General features: G+C 35.6%; 1 protein-coding gene across 3 annotated transcripts in view; it reads left to right on the top strand.

Annotated features, from left to right (window-relative positions):
* The window catches only part of LRP1B (LDL receptor related protein 1B), a 1,862,224-nt gene that overhangs the window by 874,757 nt on the left and 964,278 nt on the right, over positions 1 to 23,189 (top strand). For all 3 annotated transcript variants that reach the window (XM_053214983.1, XM_053214982.1, XM_053214984.1), the window contains exons 4-5: positions 1,943 to 2,062; positions 6,096 to 6,224. In XM_053214983.1, coding sequence (XP_053070958.1) covers positions 1,943 to 2,062; positions 6,096 to 6,224 — 249 coding nt within the window. The remainder of the gene's footprint in view (positions 1 to 1,942; positions 2,063 to 6,095; positions 6,225 to 23,189) is intronic.

Below are 23,189 nucleotides of genomic sequence, written 5' to 3'. Positions count from 1 at the left end.
CCTGGGGCACTTCAGCCTAAGTGGTTCACTAGAATGGAAAGAAGCCTTCAAAGGGGGCTGTGAAATAGGAGTAACATCAAGACTGTGAAGCTATGGAAGCAACATGATGAATGTGTATCAGTTAGTAGTTAACTGCCAAATGCTGCTGAGATGTCAAGTAAGATGAGGACTGAAAATGGCCATTGTACTTCTCAACATCAAGGTTATCAGAGACATTTATGTAACCAGTTTCTATGGAGTAGTGGAGGTGAGGCCTCGATGGAGTGGGTTTAATATAGAAACAGGAGAAGAGAGAGGCAGTGAGTATGGATTATTTTTTTAATTATTGTTATAAAGAGGATCAGGGAAATTAGGCAAAGTTGACTAGTAGGGGAAGTGAGGTCAAGGTTTTTTGTTTTTAAGTTGAGGAAAAATAAGAGCATGTTTGATGCTGAGAACGAGCTACTCAGGGATCTGAAAACTGTCTGTAAGTCCCTCTAGTAAATCGTTTAGGCTTTGTGTAAATAGGTCTCTTAGGAAATAGTCACCTATTCCTTTGTAGTGTAAAAATAGCCATAGACAATATGTAAACAAATGGGCATGACTGTGTTCCAAAAATATTTTAATTGTCGGAAAGAGATGGGCTCTAGGGTGATCTAATATAAACTTTTAACAAATGATTATGAGAGGAAGCAGAGAATAGGTGAAGTCATATCCTCGAATAGGTGAGAGGGGACAGGATTTGTGCACAAGGATTGGAGGGAGTTGGGCTTTGATTAAGGGTAAATGTGGATTTGGGTAAATGTGGATAAATGTGAAGCATAAACTTGTAGAAAATCTCTTTGATTGCTTTAGTCATCTGTTAAAATTAGGAAGCAAGACCATAATATGTGACTGACCAGTAGGAAGAAAATTTGGGATTCTAAAAAGGGAAGATGCATGAAATAATCGCATGAAAGAGCTGAAAAATATTTGGGCTAAGAAAATAGTTATATAGGTAGTAAATTGCAAAATTTCAATTTTGAATGTTCTAGCTGTTCTTTTCTACATTGGAGCATTCATATATTTTTACTGTAATTTATATATATATATATATATATATTTTTTTTTTCTGAAGCACCAGCTAACCTTGCAGCAAATATCAACATATTTTGAATCATTTAACTTTAATCTTCAAAACACTTATTTTTCTCCCCAGGGGAAAAAAGAGATTGTTGCAATCCATTAATACTTCTATTTTCAGACAGCAAAATCAGTTACACATTCTATCCATATATTTTTCTAGTTTAGCAAATCTTATTCCTGTTAGAAATTATTTGTGCAATGAATATGCTTCTGTCACTTCATCTGTTTCATACATTTATCATATTGAATTCTAATTTACTCTGAGGTTTTGCTAACTTTTGCTTCAATGATGTATTTGCTCTGAAAGAGTTCAGATATAATGAAATATATTATGTCCAGTATTTGTCTTATATTTTGCCACCAATGAAAGATAAATTATTGAAATGGAATATATTCACATTGATTGCTATGAAGGTTACACATGGATTGTAAATCAAAACAAGCCCTTAAAAGATAGAAAATCAATTAGTGTGTCAGATAAGAAATGCATAAATGTTGAAATCAACCACTGGGTTGACATTTTTCCTCTTGAAATAATTTAATTTATCAGAATTTGAAAAGATTTGTGACTTTGAACATCCATAATAAGCTAAAAAGTAAACGACCAAACAAATCTAAAATTTTGTTAACAATACTTCAGACAAATACAAGCCAACATATTTTAGAGGGAATAGGTATTGTTTGTTTTCTCAACCAACCACAGAAATTTTTGCGGAGACCAATGAGAACTATATTATCGTGGTCATGCACAGAGTAAATATTAACAATATTTAAATTTAAAACAGTACACATGTGTGCACAGTTGTATTGACATAGTGTCTTTGATTTTGTTTCACAGAACTATTACCCAATTGCCAGCAGTTGAATTGTCAGTATAAATGTGCAGTGGTCAGAAATAGTACAAGATGTTACTGTGAGGATGGGTTTGAAGTGAAAGAAGATGGGAGAAGCTGTAGAGGTAAGTATGATACATGACTTTATTACTGTTTCTTTTTCTTTTTTCTTTTTTCTTTCTTTTTTTTTTACAAAGGCTTAGTTAATAGAAATTTAATAAAGTATCTTAGAGCACTTACCATATACTTCACACACTGTTTATGTTATTTTTGTTTCCTTCGATTTAAAATATGATACTGCCCCATAAACCATATACATAAACATAACAAACATGCATTTTTTACCAGTCAATTTTCAATTCATATTGCAATAATGTCAAACATGGGAAATGTCAAAAATAGGAAGTGGTTTTGGGTTAACCGTGCAAACATTGGATTTAATGTTTTTAATTTTTTTTAATCTTTATTTTTGAAAGCGAGACAGAGTGCAAGTGGAGGAGGGACAGAGAGAGACATAGAATGTGAAGCAGGCTTCAGGCTCCGAGCTGTCAGCATAGAGCCCAATGTGGGACTTGAACTCACAAACTGTGAGATCATGACCTGAGCTGAAGTCAGATGCTTAACTGACTGAGCCACAAATGGTTTTAACTTCCTAAATGTTTTCTGCTAGTTATATAGCTGCAGGGAAGTAGACATTTGTTACTAACTGAGGTAGGTTAATGATGTCATGTAACATTCTTTACAATTTTTACTTTTTTGGATTAGTAATTCTGGCAGTTGGCATTTTACCAATAGCAATAATGATGAACATAAAAATATTTATGTGTGTTTTTAATGTCTTAATCCTTGCTTTTGTGAATGCTCTATAGCACATATTTACTCTCTGAAATGACTCCACTCTGCCATACCAAACAATTCTAGGTTACTTCTCGATTCTATTCATTTCCATTATTTATAGGTTAATATATACATATAAATCTGATATATTCACAATATAAGTAACACATTATTTTATATAGTATTTAGAATCTATATATAGAAAATATAAAATGTAGAATCTATATATATGATCAAACAATATCTGCATTGCCAGAGCCACTAATAAAGTATTTTGTAAAGAAAGTGGTGCTTTGCCGATTACATTAAACCTTTGCTTTAAAATTATCACTTGCCCCTAGTAACAGAATCTTAAAGTTGAAAGAGTCCTCAGAGAGAATATTGTTCAAATTTCTAATGACAGAAGTGAGAAAAGTGAGACCCTGAGAAATTAAGTGACTTATTTAAGTCTTACACATCTTCTTAGTAATAGACTTGGGACTAAAACTTGGGTCTACAGAGCCTACTTATTCTTGCCTTGAAAAGTCTCATTGCTTTTTAATGTACATCTGGGCTTGAATTTTTCATTTGTTGTTTGTTTATTTTCTGTATAATACAAATATTACAGAAACATTTATTATTAAATATTTGTCACACACAGAGGCTATTTACTCTGACTATAGGTGGAGCAAATAGTCCATGTGTATTTGACTCACCATTTTTAAACCAAAAGTAAAAAATCAGAAGATTACACACAAAATCTCAGACTTTATGAAAAAAAAACAGAAGATCTGGCAACATTAGACACTGTATAATCATTAATGTCAGCCATATATGAATAGTACTTTTGCTTGAATGCATACATGCATGCAATTTCCAGTTCAAAACAGCTCTTTCCATTCACACAGGTTAGGCTAATATACCTATACAGCATCCTTACTCTTTTGCTACATCTGAGTCCTGTAGTAGTCAGGATTTTCAGCTGCTTTTGCATGGATCTGTTTCTCCCCAGTCTCCTAATTAAATCCATAAAAAAAAAACCATAATCAATATCTTCTTTTGAATGTTAGTGAGGACTTAGGCATCAATCAGTATGGAAGGTCACCAATGAAAGAGGAACTCTTTTTACTTTCTCTGCACTCCTGGATGGCCATATCTGAGCATCATTTATGCCTTCCTGAAGCCTATTTCCAGGGTAATTTCTGTCCTTAAAGGGAGAAAGAAAGCAGCATTATAAGTAATGACATGCCTATTCCTTTGCAGCCAATTTTGTGAAGTTACATGAATGTTATAGCAGTGCATTCTGGTTAAGAAGAACAACAACAAAAAAATGATTAATCATATTGCTATCCTGGATAGCACAATCATGTCAGAAAAACTAAAATAGGAACCAATAAAATTAAGGTTGAAAAATCTGAAAATTGATAAGAATCATTTCTGCCACTAGGGGCTGGATTTTACCAAATAGAATGTTTAATTTCTTTTATTATCAGTGGAAACTTAGCTTCAAATACTATTTTTTTTTATCCCCAAAGCAACTTATTTCAAACAAACTGTCCATGAGTGCAAGCTGTTATATGAAGCCAAAGAAATCTCAGAAAAGTGCAAATTAATGACATGCAAATGCAGTTTCCCAATTTAAATGGCCCCTTAGCTACTCAGGAATATTTTTGCTTTTCCTTAGTAAACTCTTTTCTTAGTTCGGTGTTCAGAGGGTTGGCTGAGAGTTTCCACCCTTTAATCGTGTGTTTGATCTTTCTGGTGATGCCATCCTGGCATTATCTGGTGGTCCCACCCTGAGTCACCTCATTGGCCTAGACTAAGGTATATTCTGAAGGGACTCCTAAATAACAAAAGACACTGCTATTGCTCAGAAAATTATAAAGATTTTAGGAACTCTGTGCCAGACACTGAGGATAAGGAATAAATACATATTTTTATCATACCACTGATTTTAGTGTACCACCACTCATTTCCATCTATCCAGTCTTCACATGTAGTCTATTGTGTTTCTTAAACATTTCAGTCCATTCCCTTTCCTCCATCCCCCCACCACTTTGTTCAAAGTATAATGGCATCAAAATACAATTTCTTGTGTGAAATTAGCACATAGCTAATTTTTCAGGATCTCTTCCCTACATTCACCAATCCAGTTTTATATATGTTTATTTAGTTTTAAAATATAAAGTTGATTAGATAGCTCTAATAATGCTTTCCCAATTCCTGTGTATAATGTACAACCCTTTAGCATACAAATAACTTCATTATCTGACCCCAAAACTACTTACTCAGTGCCATCTCTTACCACTTCTCCTTATCTGCCCTTATTCCACTTGACCCCTTATGCTCCTTGGAAACCCCCACTATGCTGTTTTAACTGGAGTGCCACTTTCCATCTTATCCTATCTTACTTAATCTGAGAAAGTCCGCATCATCCTTTAAACTCAGTATGCAGCCTTCACTTAATATTCTACCTCTAATTCCAAGCCAGTTCACTTCCCTGTGTTTCTATCATAACCAGACTGTGCCTCTATTATAAGGAAATGCACAGAATCGAAATTATATTTCATTAGACTTGTTTCACTTAGAGGTAGGAACCATGTTGCATCAAAAATTTTTTTTGTTTGTTTCTTCAGGGATTAGTATCATACATGTACACAGGACAGGCTGAATGTACATTTGTCAAAGTTATTAGCTGACGCAATTTTTTTTAATTTTATTTTCCTGGTTGGTTAAGAATCATTAAGTACTTGCTGTTTATAGAGATTTGAACAAGATGCAGGAAGAAGGAGTATAGGGAGAGGAAGAATGTAAAGAATAGAAAGAGGACCCTAGATATTAAAATAAAATTTAAGATGATTTTTTTTCTTTTAAACACTGTTTAATAGTTTCCTCTTTTTGATTTAGTGAGGGTGGTTTGCATAGTTTGGCTCAGAACTCTTAATCTGTTCACTTAAAACCATGTTACTAGACTAATTTCTTTGTTACAATAGTGAAAAAGTCTGTCATGAACACTAGATCTATTCAGCAAATATTCTTTGGAATGCATTTTTGTCTTTGAAAAGGATATAGGGACTTCTATCCTGCCCATGAGAAATGCAAATAAATTCTCTTTTAAAATAAAATATTAGGTATTAAGTTTGATCTTGCATCTCTGTAACTATTAAAGCAATATTGAATTTTGACTTTCAGTTAGTGTGGTTTTGAAAAGACTTTTGGACTTGGCTCTTCCTTTCTAATATAATAATCTCCTTCCAAAATTTGAAAAAGAAAATTTCTTTCAGGAGAAACAAAATGTCCAACAATAAATCTGCTTACAAATGATGCCCATTTTCCTTGTAGATCAAGATGAATGTGCTGTTTATGGTGCATGCAGCCAGACCTGCATAAATACATACGGATCCTATGCTTGCAGTTGTGTGGAGGGCTACATAATGCAGCCAGACAACAGATCTTGCAAAGCCAAAAACGGTAAGTTATGGTTTTTGTCCTTCTATAATTTATTTCCTTTTTTCAGTTCCTTTTTGTTAGAAATGTAGTAGAGTAATATGGACTTGAAAGAATTCGATTTTTTCCCCTTCATTTTAATTCCCTGATCCATACTTAAAAATCCAGAGTAGTTATTTCGGTTGTCAGTGGTCATTGCAGAACTCCTTCCATTAATAGGAAGTTTCTAATTTTTGACAAAACCTGTTGAAAAGAAATGAATTGATGTTAATCATCCATCTCTCTCCTAGACTAGGAAATAGATTCTCAACTGGTTTCTTTGAGCTCCTGCTTTCTCACCAAAATTCATACTCAGCATAATAAAGTGATCTGCTAAAATAGAAACCAAGTCCCTTCATTCTCCAGCTTAAAATCTTCCATTACTTTCACTCATCTTAATATAATCCAAACTTCTCACAAGACATGTAAGAACCTAATGGTCTGGCAACATTTACCTTTCCAGTCTCACTTAGTGCTACTCTCTCCTTTCATCACACACCAGCTATAATGTTTTTTGTTGTTGTTGTTCTTCAACAGCATTGCTCTTGCCTTGAGGTCTTTCCACTTAATGTTTTATTTGCCTGCAGTGCTTTTCTCTATGATATGCACATTCTTACCATTCAAAGCTTAGCTAAAATGGCTACATTCAGAATGCCCTTGCTGCCCATTCTGCTTAACAGTATGTACCCTCTCCATCACTATCTTGTTTCCCATATTTATTTATTTATGTATTCTTCCTCACTTTGATTTTTCATTTTTATTTTTTTATACCACTACCATTTGAAATGAACCGCATTATGCATTTGCTTATCATGATTTCTTCAGAATAATGGAAGTGTTATGAGAGTATGGAACTTGTGAGTTTTGTTTTTTGTTATTTACTGAATTCTGATCTAGCCTGGAACACATAGGTACTCAGTGAATATTTGTGGGAAGAAGGAAGGAAGCAAAGGATAAAGCAAAGAAAAAAAAAAAGAAGGAATGAACTTTTCTTCCTGGTTAAAATTACTAAGATGAATGCTCCACTCTTTTTTAAAAAATGTTTTTAATATTTATTTAGTTTTGAGAAAGAGAGTGACAGAGACAGAGGATGAGTGGGGAGGGACAGAGAGAGAGGGAGACATAGAATCCAAAGCAGGCTTCAGGCTCTGAGCTGTTGTCACAGATCCCCACATAGGGCTCAAACTCACAGACTGCAAGATCATGACCTGAGCTCAAGTCAGCGGCTCAACCAACTGAGCCACCCAGGAGCCCCATGAATGCTACACTCTTAAGTATTTGGAATTCTTGTTTCAAAACTGCCTTCCTATTACCTTGTCCCTGGTGTGGGAGGGGGGTGGGGAGAAGCCTATTGTTTCAGCACAGTATTCAGTCTATTGTAAACACTCAGTAAGTGTAGATGATTTGCTAATGAATAGCCTCGAGATATGTTAGTAACAATAGGATAATGCTAATATTTTGTGGGCTGAATTAAGAATAATACAAGGAAATATTGTACATGCTATTCCATTTAGGTTCTAAGTTTTCTCAAATCTGGTTTCATTTTATGGGTTTTCAAATTATGATGTTTTGATGAATTACTGAGTGCCCCTTTACCCCCTTTTATTAGCAATTATAAAATGAAGCATGGGATAGCATTCCATTCCCTTTTTTGAAGATAGATTGAGCAAAGCATTGGATTTGCTTCGCAAACAGCCACAGCTGTCTCCCTCTACAACATAACCTCATGCTATACTTTCAACCATTTTCCTGAGACAGTGTGTTAAATTATTTACAAGACATTTGTATACCAAATTAGACAGAAACTCTTTTACTTCTTAGTTTACTTCTTTGAACTGTTGACTTGGTTTATGAGGCCACATTTATTTTGGGGGGGCAATCCTTGAGAAAAATTAAATCAGGTCGCATATTCTTTTTTCCCACCACTGAGAGTTCTGACTTAAAATATTGATGGGCTGAAGAAGTAGAAGGCTTGTTCTTTACGGTTTCTATTGATCCACACAATATTGCTGTGGCTTTACAGGGAGGGTGTAATGTAATAAACCCTATACAAAGAGGCACTTCCTTTCTTTGTGTGAAGAAGGTATCTGCCAATAACAATGTAACCAGTGAGGGATGGTACATGATAATATAATGCTGAATCAAGGAGATTTGATGAATCTAGAATTGATAATGGAACATATAAAAGCCTTCACCTCTTGCTGGTTGGCTTGATGACAATATTAGCCTAGAGAGTTTGAAAGATACAGTTTTTATGAGAATGTTCCTGGGGTTTATAGTTTTAGAAAAATGAGTTGCTAGTAATATAGTAAATGATACAAGTCTATACCATATATTGACTAGTTCTAAAGGTCACATGGATGTTTGAACCAATGTATTTGTACAAATTCTAAAGGAAAATGATCACTTTTGCTTTGGTTTTCTCAAATTGATAACAAATGAACCAGAGGATACTTTTGGCTTCAGTTATATGTAAAATGTTAGTTAATGCATCAGCCTTATATTATTGTGGCAATGTTATACTGTAGTGTCGCCATGACTGATGAGTGCTAGGAAAATGTTTTGAATTAAACCACATTTGTTTTAAGCCTTTGCTATTCCTTATTTCCTTTACCTGGTTGCTTAGATTGGCCCCTCTTTTTTCTTCCTTTACAATCCTACCCTACTGGACTCTAAAAGCTAATTTTTCCTACAAGCCAGAGTTCCAGACATCTCAGAATATGGGAGCATGAGAGACTATGGGAGGTTAGAATGGGCTGGTCCAGAATAGTGGATGTGTGTAAAAGATTTATAGACAAAAGAAAGAAAGAGAGAAGGGGAGAAAGAAATATCAAGCCCAAGGGATACAATGGGAAATTAAAACTAGATCCAAGGGGAGGGTTCTGCAAAAGGCTTTCTAAATGATAGATGGGAAAACTAAAAAGTTCTTGAAAGAATAGCCTTTTCTGTGAAGGCAGAGAGAGGCAGATTCAGTTGGCTAGGAAGCTGCTTATAGCTTTCAGCACAGAATAACAACATGGTCATTCCTCAGCTATTCGTCCCAAAATGTGCCTGTGGGGTCTTATTTTCAATATGACAGTTAACTTAGATTAATTTACCTAATTACTATTAATTGATTATCCCACCTTTGTAATATACTGTCTTTGTAATATAGTGTCTGAATCCAAGTAAAATTCACAAACCTTAAGAGCACCTTTAATAAATAACTAATAAGGGGTAGGAGATTTTAGACCTTTTGGTAGATGGGGGAAGAAATTAATGTTAGGCAAGAGTCCTTTTCATTCCTGTTAATTCATGCAACAGAGACAAATTCTTTTCTATGCGTGGTAAGATTGACCTGATTCCTGAAATGTAGAATCAATAATTTCAAGGTTGGAAGGAACTCAAAGGTAATCTAGTCCAACTATCCATTTGATATCAAAGTGAATAATTTCGAAATGGAAGAAAGTTTATAATGTACATTAAACAATAATTTTACATAATAGTTATAGTACTATGTAGTGGGAGACATACTGGGATATGAATGTCATAATGGAGTGTTCATAACTTTGGAATGGGACACACATTAAAAGCTAGTCATTTTTAAAAACAATTTGTAAGTTTATTTACTTTGAGAGAGAGAGAGAGAGAGAGAGAGAGGGAGAGAGAGAGAGAGAGAGAGAGATTGAGAGAGAATATAAATCCCAAGCAGGCTCTGTGCTGTTAGCGCAAAGCCCAATGCAGGCCTTGAACTCACACACCATGAGATCATTGACCTGAGCCGAGATCAAGAGTCCCACGCTCAACTGACTGAGTCACTCAGGTGACCCAAAAGCTAGTAAATTTTTAATTCAACATAAGGACTTGTCATTTGAAAAAATGTTTTAGGGGCACCTGGGTGGCTCAGTTGGTTAAGCATTCGACTTTGGCTTGGGTCATGACCTCACAGTTCATGAGTTTGAGCTTCGTGTCCAGCTCTGTGCTAACAGCTCAGAGCCTGGAGCCTGCTTCAGATTGTCTCCCTTTCTCTCTGCCCCTCCCCTGCTTGTGTTCTGTCTTTCAAAAATAAATGTTAAAATGTTTTTTTAAAAATGTTTTAAACATAATCATTAAAATATCTATACATATCCATTTAAGCTCACTGTATACTTTTTTTTTGAGATTAGAGTTCTAGAGTTGTCAAATCTGAAAATGAAAAGGTTTTTTTTTAATTTACTTTCTTTTAAAAGATTTAGACAAATTTTAATGTAGAAGTAAGCATTAAATGTGGGCATCTAAGGCTAAAAGTGGGCTCCTGCAGAACCTGTAAAAATGAAAGTAATAGCCAAGGGTGTTTAACTTATGAACTGTTGCCAGGTTTACTCCTGATAAAGTCAGGCTCATTGGACTGTACTTTTCAGTCTCCTGACCATTTGCTCAAGACAGGCACTTAACCCAGTTTACAGTTCTACAGTACCAGTAGGACCCTACTGATTGCACTAAAGCAGTCCCAGAATAAAGAGCACTGAATAATTGTATCATCAGTGTAGAGACACTGTAATAAGTGGCACCATGAGAGAGAGAGTGTACCTCTTTGCCATGTAGTGAACTAGAGTAGTGAGTCAAGAGAGTCCATTAAATAACTTTAGGATTCTATTACAGTTTATACTATGCTATTCACTGATTGGGACGGTGAGGAGACCATTTAGGCAATGGAACTCTTAGGCGTAAGAAACACAAATCATAATTCCTATATAATCCACAGAATCACAACCTTAGACAATGCTAGGGAATGTTTTCATACCACTCACTGTTTTCTTTGCTGCAATTCTTAAAAAGAAAGAGAAATAAAACAAAATATAATGTCCTATAACTCCTATGTCTACCTCCAATTCTGTTATTATCTAATGTATAGTTTAAATTTTTCCTTTAGAAGGTAGAGGGATCATTCAACATTTTCTGCAGGTGCTGGTTTGGCTTGTGTGGAAATAGACAAGTGGCAGTATAGCGAAGGAAGAGTACCTTGTTTATAGTGTCATAGCCTTATCAGCCACTTGAAATGCTTGGAATTCAGTTATTACAATGTAATTTCCTTGTTCTCTTTGTTTTTTTTTAAAGCACTCTATATTAAAATGTGAGTATTCTTAGGGAGGATGACATATTAAGTCTTAGTAACTTTGATAATTTATGAGACTAAGTAGGTCAGATCTATTTCACTATGCCATCTGGATAAGAATGGCTTCCTCCAGAATGATATGTGATTATGTCTTGACATCTGAAGATTCACTATCCATAGGTTTTGCTATTTTTAGGTAGTCCAAAGGTCTAGTTCCTGTCCAAGTTGTCATTTTATTGTGGGGTAGGTAACTGAGAATGGCATTTGATGACATGATGGTATATGAGACTCTGAGTTAGGAGTGAGCCTAGTGGACCATAACCAGCATAGGTACCCAAATTTGCTGTTGTTTACTCAGTCACATATACATGGAAGAAATTGTGTATACTATGGTAAATAGTAAGTGGCAGAGAAGTAAGTCAGTGCCTAATTCAGAGTATGTGCTTGGTAATTTTTTTTTTTTTTTGGATGCTTTAAGCAATTTTGTGAACATCCAGGAAGCAGAATAGGGGACTGGGATTTTGAGGATTGGTAAAAAGAATGCCAAAAGGCTGGAAAAGATGAAAACAAAAAACAGTGGGGTATTTTCCCAGTTTTATCCTGTTAATCAGGGCTCATGCTACCTTTGCTGTAGTAGTGACATTGAAATGATTGGCAAAAATATGCATAATATCCACAAATGTGCCCTCTAGCCCAAGCCCTCCTCAGACTGACATATAATCCTAGTGTGCTGACTATGCAGATATAGCTGTAGACCAAGCCACTCTGCCTGCAATCGTGTGGTATTGCCTAAAGCTCCGTCCTAGAGAAATGCTAGAGTTTCACAGGCTGCCTTTGAAAACCTAGCCTGACCAATCAACATATTTCTCTATTTCCTGGACTATTCATACCCTACTTCTTTTCTGGCTCTTAGTTGGAAATCACATTCCATGACAGACCAGGGCAATGATTTCAGATAGAATTTCCATTACCCAAATTAAATATCACACTTTTTTTTCCCTACCCAAACCCTATTAATGAGTATGCTGTGTTGAGTTATTAAACTGCTCATGAATATTCTATGTGTGTTTTTTCTGTTTTGTTTTGATTTTTTTTTTCTAAGAGGACATCATTTTCACAGTGTTGCACCTTTCTTGACATCTTAGAGAACATAACCATGGTGTCTTATGTGTCATGACACCTTTGATTTATCTAGAGTGTAAGAAAATACCAGATGTAGGTGACAGATCATATCATGCACTACAATTATAGATCAAATGCGCTCCCTTTTTTGTCTTAAGTTGGACATATAATGAAAATTAAAAACAAATGAAGCACATTTTAATTCATAGAAATTATGAGTTATTCAATTTGAAAGTGACGCAAGGATATGCATATGTATATAACTTCTCTATTACTTTGGGAGAAGTAGAAGTATACAACTATTGAAATTCTCAGGGAAAAAATAAAGCTGAGTAAAAGATAATATTTTGTCATTTCTAATAAGAAACATTTTTTTTTCTTCCAGAGTGCCTTCAAGGCATCCCCTGTATCAATAGCAATCAACAAAGAAATAACCATAGTTAGAGAGTACCTCTCCTGCACTCCTCCCTCTAGAGAGCATACTTGCCCTTGACTTTGATGACTGGTAGTCTGCATATTCTTCCAAGTCAAGCTGCTTAGAGTTATGTTAGTCCTGAGAAAAGAAAATGCATCGTATTGATTACAGTTTTAAATGTATATGAGCGTTTCTTGGTAACACTAGGACTCACAGAGCCTCCATCTGTATTTTCCATGACAGGTTACATGTGTAAAATTGTTAGATAAATTATATTTTAGTAGTCTTTAGAAGTTTCGAACAACATACCATCAAATTGCCAAGAATATATCTGGTAAAGTACCTAGAAGTTTGGTATATAATCACTGTTGAGTACCTACCTAGAACTAATCTGTCTTTTTAATAACAAAGTAAAAAATTGCAATCTTAAGCATAGGTTGTATGTTTATGTCCTTTGGCAGCCTGGTCAGAAAACAGTGAAATAGATTAAATGACCTTTTCCTTTTCCGCCCCTAGATAATGAATTTTCGTATGTCTCCTTATTCTAACATGATGATTTTGTGTCATATTTACTTGAGAAAATAGAAGCAATCAGAAGAGAACTTTCTCGCCCTGAAGTTTATTAAATGTACCAATCTATGTGTATCTAGAACTAATCACTTCACCATCCTCTTGTTTGAGTGAAAGAACACACTGTGCTAGTACCTAAGGCCTATCTCTGCAATTGTGGACCAATCCCAAATTCTCTCTCCTACTCAAGAATTAGTCTCATATAATTGTTTTCTATTTTCACTTCTGCTGGATCATCCCATCAGCATATAAGCTTGTTGTAAAGATGATAGTAAACAGCTTTCTTTGAACCTACATTCCTCTTCAGCTACCACTCCATTTTTCTTTTCTCTTTATAGAAAAACTCACAGAATGTGGTTTTTTTTTCCTTTATTTACTTTCTCCCCTTCTGTCTTGAGCCCACTTAAATCAGTCTTATATTAAAAAAAATTTTTTTTGAATGTTTGTTTATTTCTAGAGAGAGAGAGTGAGATAGCACATTATCGGGGGAGGGCCAGAGAGAGGGAGACACAGAATCAGAAGCAGCTCCAGGCTCTGAACTTTCAGCACAGAGCCTGACACTGGGCTCGAACTACAGATTGTGAGAACATAACCTGAGCTGAAGTTGGACGCCCAATCAAAAGAGCCACCCAGGCGCCCCTATCAGTCTTATATTCTTATGAATCATTTAAACTTCTACTGTCAGGAGTACCAGTGACCTCCAGTTGCCTAATTACTTAGTTATAGGGCTTACCACACAACTAATCATTGTCTCCTTTTTGAATACTTTTCCTTTTTAAAGCAGTACATTTTAGAGTTTTCCTTTTAGCTTACTGGGAATTTTTTTTCTTTTTTTTTTTCTTTTTTTTTTTTTTTTGGTACATTATCCTCATTATTGTGGCATGATCAGTGTTCAGTTCTTTGGACGTCTGTATTGATTTCCTAAGTGCTCTCATCTTGTATCATGACTTTAAAAACACATCTTCGATCGTTTTATAAAACATCTAGAGACTGAGATTGGTAAGTTTGCATCATCAGACCTGGCTTCTCTGTTCAACACCAAACTCACTTGGATATTAAAATCCAATTCAATATCTCCATTGGAAATGTAATAGAAATATCAATTTGTTTGTGTCGCACAGTCTTGATTCTCTCCCTGACAGTGGTAAACATCAGCCCCTACTCATTCACCCAGTCGTCCAAGGCAAAACATTGGAATCATCCTTGACACCATTCTTTCTCTCAAACCCTTTGTTTCAAACTTTTAGATATATAATGAATTGAACTATTGTCTTTAAGGAGCATCTTGCATCCCAATTACTACTAATGCTTTACATTTCTTCACAGAATTTATCACTGTCAAACAATATGAAATATTATTTGTTTGCTTATTGTCTGCTTTCTTCACTAAAATGTAAGCTCTATGAAAACAGGAGTTTTATACTTTTGTTAACTGCTTTGTCCCTAGCATCTAGAGCAGTACCTGACATCAGCTGGCTGTGCTCAAAAAAAAATTTGTTAAATGAATACATAAACATGCAAATACTGAGACAGTATATTCTTTATGGGGAACAAATTAAATGTGGCTTTTTTACAGACCCATCTTTCAAACAGGAACTATTTGTGAATAGGAGTTATTGTTTCTTTATTCATTCTCTCTCTAGATGATCTTTCCATTGTTGTAAGTGGAGTATTAAAGTGCCCTGCAGTTACCACATTCTCATCAATAAGATTGTTTATGTTTGTGTTTAATTGTTCTGTATATTTGGGTGCCACCAAATTCGGTGTATAGACATGTATAATTGTTATCTCTTCCTGATGGATAGACCCTGAAATTATTATATAACGCCCTTCTTCATCTCTTGTTACAGCCTTTAATTTAAAGTCTCGTTTGTCTGATATAAGTATGGCTACTCCAGCTTTCTTTTGACTTCAAGTAGCATGATAGATACTTCTCTAGCCCCTCACTTTCAATCTGAAGATGTCCTCAGGTCTAAAATGAGTCTCTTGTAGATGGGTCTTGTTTTTTTGTTTTTTTTGTTTTTTTTTTTATCCATTCTGATACCCTATGTCTTTTGGTTGGAGCATTTAGTCCATTTACATTCAGTGTTATTATTGAAAGATAGGGGTTTAGAGTCATTGTGGTATCTGTTGGTTTCATGCTTGTAGTGATATCTCTGGTACTTTGTGGTCCTTGCAGCATTTCACTCACAGAGTCCCCCTTAGGATCTCTTGTAGGGCTGGTTTAGTGGTGATGAATTCCTTCACTTTTTGTTTGTTTAAGAAAACCTTTATCTCTCACTCTATACTGAATGACAGGCTTGCTGTATAAAGGATTCTTGGCTGCATATTTTTCTTGTTCATCACATTGAAGATTTCCTGCCATTCCTTTCTGGCCTGCCAAGTTTCAGTAGATAGGTCTGCTACTATTCTTATATGTCTCCCTTTGTATGTTAAGGCCTGTTTATCCCTAGCTGCTTTCAGAATTCTCTCTTTATCTTTGTATTTTGTCAGTTTCACTTTGATATGTCATGTACATGATCGATTCAAGTTACGTCTGAAGGGAGTTCCCTGTGCCTCTTGAATTTAAATGCCTGTTTCCTTCCCCAAATTGTGGAAGTTCTCAACTATGATTTGTTCAAGTATACCTTCAGCCCCTCTCTCTCTCTTCTTCTTCTGGAATTCCTGTGATATGGATATTGTTCCATTTGATTGAATCACTTTGTTCTCTAATTCTCCCCTTGTGATCCTGGATTTTTTTTTCTCGCTCTTTTTCTCAGCTTTCTCTTTCTCCATATTTGTGTTTTCTAATTCACCTATTCTCACCTCTGCCTCTTTAATCCATGCTGTGGCCGCATGCATTTTTTCTTTTTTGGACCTCATTTATAGCATTTTGTAATTCATCAGACTATTTTTTAGTACCTTGATCTTTGTAGCAATAGATTCTCTACTGTCTTCTATGCTTTTTTCAAGCCCTGCTGTTAAGTTTATGACTATTATTCTAATTTTTTTCCAATTATTTTGCTTAAATCTCTTTTGGTCAATTCTTTAGCTGTCACTTCTTCCATGAATTTCTTTTGAGGAGAATTCTTTGGTTTCATCATTTTGCCTAGTTTTCTGTCCCTTATGACTTTTAAAAGCTTGTTATGTGCTCTGCACCTGTGAGCAATGCTATAATAAAGGGGGGTTATAGTCTGTCTGTGGCCTGGCCCTTCAGGAGGTGTTTTTTGGAGAGTGTTACTTGCTTTCTGTTGTTGTGACTTTTGTTATTTTATTTCCCTACTTGTAGTGATGTTTTGGACCCTCCACCAGGTGTGCTTTGATTTGTTCCTTGAAGTAGACCTGGAAAGGAAAACAGACATACAGACAAACAAAACAAATCCACAAACACAGAAACAAATAAAGCAAACAAAGAAAAACAAAAGACAAAAAACTAAAAACAATCCAAAAGCAAAAAAACAGAAACACCAGCTACGGGTAAAAAAACAGGGTGGAGGCAGTGCTGATGGAAGAGCATATAGAAAGAGAGAAATGACAGGGGTGGGGAAAAAAAAAAAAAAGAAACATTGACTAGGCAGAGAGACTAAAAGCCTTAATCCGGAGAGAGAGAAAGGAATGTAAAGAAGGTGTAGAACATGTATCAAGAGAATGGATTAAATATATCTATTTAAACAAGCCAATAACCAGAGTAACAGCCTCGAGGAGCGAAGAGGTAAGAAGGAGAAATTGGGGGGGAGAATAAATCTATACATCAAGAATTGTCCTAGAATTAATCTAGGCAATGCAGCAGCACTGGTAAGGAGGAGGGGTTCTTCTGGTTCAACAGCATCTATCTCGCTCCAGAAGATATGTAGTTACCCAGAGCTGAGAGGTGTGGTTTGGTGTAGGGTGGTCCTGCCTCCACTGTGGGCCCTGCAGACCATCCCTGAGGCCCTGTTTTTGGTGGTGGTGGGGAGAAACATGGCAATGCCCCAGTCTCTTCTCCATGACCCGGTGTCCCAAATCACTACTGTGGAGCCATCCTCACTGTGCTGCAGGCATAGATGAGGCTGTCTGTCTTGCTCCGTTGACTCCTTTGCCCTGGTGCTTGGCTGGGAATTAAACTCCCGCTCTGTGTGCCCCGGTACTGGGGGAACACCTCCTGATATGAGGTTCCAGCTGGTTTTGTCCTGTGCTGCAGCCCTTCAGGGGAAGGGACCGGTTTTTCCTGCTGAGGACTGCACTGCTGATCTACCACTGAACCCTAAGGTGACTCCCCACCTCCCCAGGTGTGTGAACAGGGCAGCTGGCCCCAGTCTGAAGATGGAATCTGCAGTTAAAGTTGGGATCCCTCTCCATCCTGATCCCAAGTTTTTTCTCTTGTCCAGATACAGTCCTATGCTTCCCTAGTTGCTCTTTCTCTTCCCTTTGTCTCTTGGCAGAGGGGAATCCCTCCCCTTCATGCCTATGCAGCCGGTTTTATCTACCCCAGTTCGCAATCATTCACCTATGCTCCCTCAAGTTGTTCTGTTTTCTCCCTGGTAGACTCAGTCTCTTTTCCTCCCAGACTCTTGGGGTTCAAAGTCCTTTAGCTTCATCCCTTCTTTGTTTGGGAGACGCAGGAAGTCCCCCTACTTCTCCACCATGTTGGCCATCAGCTCAGTACTGTTTATAAAGCACTTTGATGTTTCCACATTTGGCTCATATTTTATTTTACTTTTTATAAAATACGATACAATAGTTTAATATATGGCATGATATTATAAATGTTATTCAGTTCAGTAAATAAATTTTTCCATTAAAAAATAGTTGAGGAAACCAGAGAAAAAAATTTGGGTATATATGTTTTTGACAGGAAAAGAAAAATTTTCAACCATATATCTTTTTTTCTTCCACTTATATTAACTTCATTCATATTTTTAGTTTGGCTTATTTGAGTCTGACCTATAATTTATAATATTATTTGAATACTTCTTTTTCTTATTTTTTAAACTAGATACTTCATATTTATATTCATAAGTAAGATTTCACATTCAACAATTTCTATTTTATTGCCCACTGTTAGATGATATTTTTAATAATTTTTTTAAATGTTTTTACTTTTTTTTATTTTTGAGACAGAGACAGAGCATGAGCAGGGGAGGGGCAGAGAGAGAGGGAGACACAGAATCTGAAGCAGGCTTCCATCTCTGAGCTGTGAGCACAGAGCCCTATGGGGCTCAAACCCATGAACCGTGAGATTATGACCTGAGACAAAGTCGGATGTTTAGCCAGCTGAGCCACCCAGGTGCCCCAAGATGATTTTTTTGTAATTTAGTATCTTTACACAGATTGCTCTTCATTTTGTTTCATATAGTAGTTTACCTTCCTACAGAGGTTGTGTGATTTTTATTATAATTGTCAACATTGTTCTCATTTCTAACTGCATCCCATTTTTCTTATTTTTAGAGACTTTATGTAATTTGCATATGATGTATTAAAAGTAAAGTTTAAAAATTCCTGTTTCAATTATTTATCATTTGTATTGGTTAACAACCACTCTTTGGGCTGCATAGATGATAGTTTTCTGTTTGATTGCACATTTAGTCTTACTCTGACCCTTCATTTTATATACTTTACATGTGAGTCATTATTTAACCTTTCATTGAGTTGAACCTAGGAATCTTTTTGTTTTTGTTGTTTTTATCTTTGGCTCAACATATATTAAGGTGTACCTACTGAACTTTATTAGTGGAGATAATTGCTCACAATTACAGGAAAATTAGAACATAATATAACAAATGATAAACATTTATATATGTGTATATCCATATATATACACACATTTGTTATAACATAAGTATTTATGAGGTTTATATTTATTTGTAAGTACCTGAATTCATAATTCTAATCATCTGAAAGGAAAATAACTGATATATTATTCTTAGAATTGAATGGAAGAATAAGAAGTTTAAATGAAACCTTAAAAATAAGTTGTAAGTTTTATTCACTCTGAGAACATTCATTTAGCATCAACTGTCTGTCAAAACATATTATAAGTATATACATACACATTCAGTATACTCTTGGCTATGAGAGGAAAAGGGTATGTTTGCAAGGGTATAGTTACAGTGGCCTGGCTTTTAAATAGGCATTATTATGATATCTAGTCAAATGATCTCCATGTTTTCAAGTTTCTCCTTCTAATTCACAGTTTTCTAATCAGTCTTCAAAAGTTTTAGCACTGGTTAATATATATGATAGGAAAAAACTAACTTTTGGCCATAGAGAGCATAAATACACATCTTTATAACTGGGAGAGAAAATACCTATTTTTTATGCTGTTCGCATATGGGGAATGGTGAGGAAGATGAGGATACTTTTGCTTCCCCAGCATGACTCAACTGACAGCCTGTTGGAAAGGTTTATTCAATCTAAGTCTTGGTTCTCTAAGTATAGTCATTGAGCGCTTTCTTATGTTTCAGTCTCTTCTATGTGGAGAGTTAGTCTTTATTACTTCACATGAAGTGTTGATGTAGGTATTCCTATGACTAAAGTCATCTAAAATGTGCTTTGCAACTGTTCCTTTGGGAACTGTCCACTGACTCTAAGGATGGCATTTGATAAGATCACATTTATTCTGGCGAGACTTATCCTCATTACCCAAGATAATGATGTTCTTCCATTGGCATGTGGGAACTTGAGGTAATGATGCAACTGGAGATCAGACATAGTACAGGTTGAGGCAGATTACATATGCCAGTTTTCATGAAATAGAAAAAAAAGATTTATACACTTAGCCCCTGATTTTTTTTATGGGTTTTGCGTTTCACTGGGTTCCTCCCACCCCCATAAGTACGCTCTATGTTTATTTGTATAAAGGGGGAAACCATAGTTAATAGCTGAGACATATGAATATTATCACACTAACAAGCGTCCTTCCTCTAGTACATCATTTGAATTTTTAAAGTCACCATTATCAAATCAAACCATGTCAAATTATGAAGAACCTGACTTTATTGGTTTTCTGTTTATGAGAAGTAATAAAATCAGTAGTTGCTACATTTTGCATTAAAACAATCACCTGATTTACTCAAAAAGCAACTACAAAAATCAAATAGATTTATCAGTTACATCAAGTAAGCATTACCTGTGTTGACCAGTAATTCATTTTCATCTCAGTTTCTAAGGGGAATCTTGGTGTTCTTTCATATTCTAGCCTTACTCCAAAGAATGTTTATTACATAAGTAAATTTACTGACAGGTAGCCAGTTAAGAAATTATCGTCTACATCTGGACTTCTCATAAAGCTTGGAAGCAAAGAAGCTTTCAGTCGTAGTTCACTTTTCAATAAGAGGCAATGTCACCAAAGGTCATTTCAGTTGTCAAAAGAAGACAGTAAGTACTAACAGACTGGCAGTGTGTCTTTGTTAACATGATAACACAGTCATCTAAGACCTCTTCATAACCTGAGAAATCTATGATCCAACAGGTTTCAGGAGCGCTCAGGTCAACTGGAAAACAACAGAGCTAGGAGTGTTGAAAAGGGACCAAGTCTGGACTTCTAAATTAGAGAATGGCAAGAGCAAGCATTGCATAGTTCAAAGGGGCTTTAAAAAGTTAAGAGAGAAGCCAACCAGCTAAGCAAGCTTCAGTGTGGTCCCTAGACAAGGTTATGTTAAGCATAGATAATTCACAATTTTCACAATACTTTATCGTGGAAATGATCTTAGCATTTTCAAGACTTCATTTTTATTGGCTTATAGTAGGCGGTTCAGGGAAAGTCTGTTTATTGGGAAGAAACTCTTAGGCTAATTAATTTTATAATCTCATTGAGACTTTTTGTTATTGTTTATTTTTGTTTGTTTAGAAGTTTTTATTAAGTCAAAAACTTTAGGGTCTTTCTAAAGGTGGAGAAGAATTTTATGCCTAGATTGAGTTAATTCCTCAGAGGATAAAAATTCAAATGCCGTTCTATCTGAGTAAAACACAAGGAACCTGATATCCCTACTCACATCAGAAATGATTAAAACCATTAAATAATTGTTTAAAAAGTTTAGGTTTATTTAATTATATTACCTGTAGCATACTCATCTGCTTTTTTTTCCTTTCTTTGCAATGCTATCTGTTTCCTGAATGATCCAATGATGTTTATGAAATTTCCTGTTAGCCAGTTTTTCTCTGTATTCCATTCATCAGTTAGAAAACGAAATTATTTTGTCACATTTCACAGAATGCTTCTAAAAGAACTGTACTCTGCAAGAATTCCATGTTACCATTTTACGTGTTCAGAAAATTTGTATTGAATAAACACTAGATTCTAAATGCTAGAGGTACAGTGACAGAAGGAGAAAATAATAAACCAGAAAAAAAAAGATACATGCAATGTTTGGTGGTGATATGGGAAAAATAAAGCAGGGAAAGCTTATAGAGAGTTAGTATATAGAGTTTGTAGGGGCTTGCAATTTTCACAAAATAAAGTAGTAAGAGAAGTCATTGCTGGAAAGGTAGCTTTCAAATACTACCCTAACAGAGGTGAACAAGTCAGGCATTCTGATATATGGGGGGGGGGGGGGGCGGTGGTGGTGATTAGGAAGAAGGAAGAGCCTCTGAGACAGAGGCTTACTTGGCTTGTTGGTTAAGGAACAGTAAGAAGGGCAGTGTGTCTGGAGGAATATGACAAGGGTGAGATTAATAAGGAGATAAAGGAAATGACGTCAAACAGGTAATGAGAATACAGTTAATGGAGGGGTTTACAGGCTATTATAAAGGCTTTGACTTTTACTGTGAGTGAAATGGGACCCCTTTGAGGAATTGGGCAGAAAACTGATTCACGTTAACATTTTAAAGGTATCACTCTGGCTATTGTGTTGAGAAAGACTAAAAGAGGAGGAGGGCATCAATGAAAGCAGAGAAACCAGTTAGAAGGCCCTAGGAATCATTTGGGTTGAGAGATGATGGCAGCTTGGAGCAGGGTGGTAGTAACAGTCACTGAGACGTGGTGGGATTCCTGATATGTTTTGACATCAGAATCAAAGATATTTATTGACACTCTGGATGAAGGACGGAAAAAAAAGAGGAATTGAGGATTTCCAAATTCATCCTATTTCCTAATTAGCACAAAAGCTACTCTGATTATGATTGTATAGCTAAACTCTTTCAACACTAATTTTGTATGGCATATTACTGTTACCTTTACATCTTAACAAGCATTGAAATTTTGGTCAATTAGTGCATATTCATCAAAAACTCACCAATCTTCACAAAAGCAAGGATGCATTGTTCTAAAAATAGTATCGAGCAAGTTTCTTTTACTTCTACAATCTTATTTTCTTGACTATAAAAAAAGAAGCAGCTCAGTAATCATAAGGTAGTCATGATCTAGTGATTATTTGACTCCTGGAGTCAGTCAAGGAGCCACTAAGGCTGAAGTCACAGGTTCTGTTTGTATGGGCTTCTGAGTTTGCATGTTCTACTCCAGAAAATTCACTTCTGGCCTCATGCATCCACCTCAAAAAAGTACACCCTTGCTCACAAGGGAAGTCTGTAAAACTGTAGGGTGAGGTCAGTCCACCTCCATCCTCATTGCTAAAACAACAACAACAACAAAATTAAAACAATAACAACAACAAAACAATCTCACAGAACTTCCTTTATTTACCAACAGTGAAAGTAAATAGTATTGTACTAACATTTACATAATACATTATTTTTAAGGAAATAAAGAATACAAATGCTCAGTGGACTATGTTTTCTTTAGAGAAGCCAACTACAATATATAGTCAGTGAAGCATATATGAGTTATTAATAAATACTTTTGCAAGCATTTTTA

This window comes from Acinonyx jubatus, chromosome C1 (assembly GCF_027475565.1).
Source record: "Acinonyx jubatus isolate Ajub_Pintada_27869175 chromosome C1, VMU_Ajub_asm_v1.0, whole genome shotgun sequence".
Lineage (NCBI taxonomy): Eukaryota > Metazoa > Chordata > Mammalia > Carnivora > Felidae > Acinonyx > Acinonyx jubatus.
Note: the sequence above shows the minus strand (reverse complement) of the source record. Positions and strands in the feature narration are given on the sequence as shown.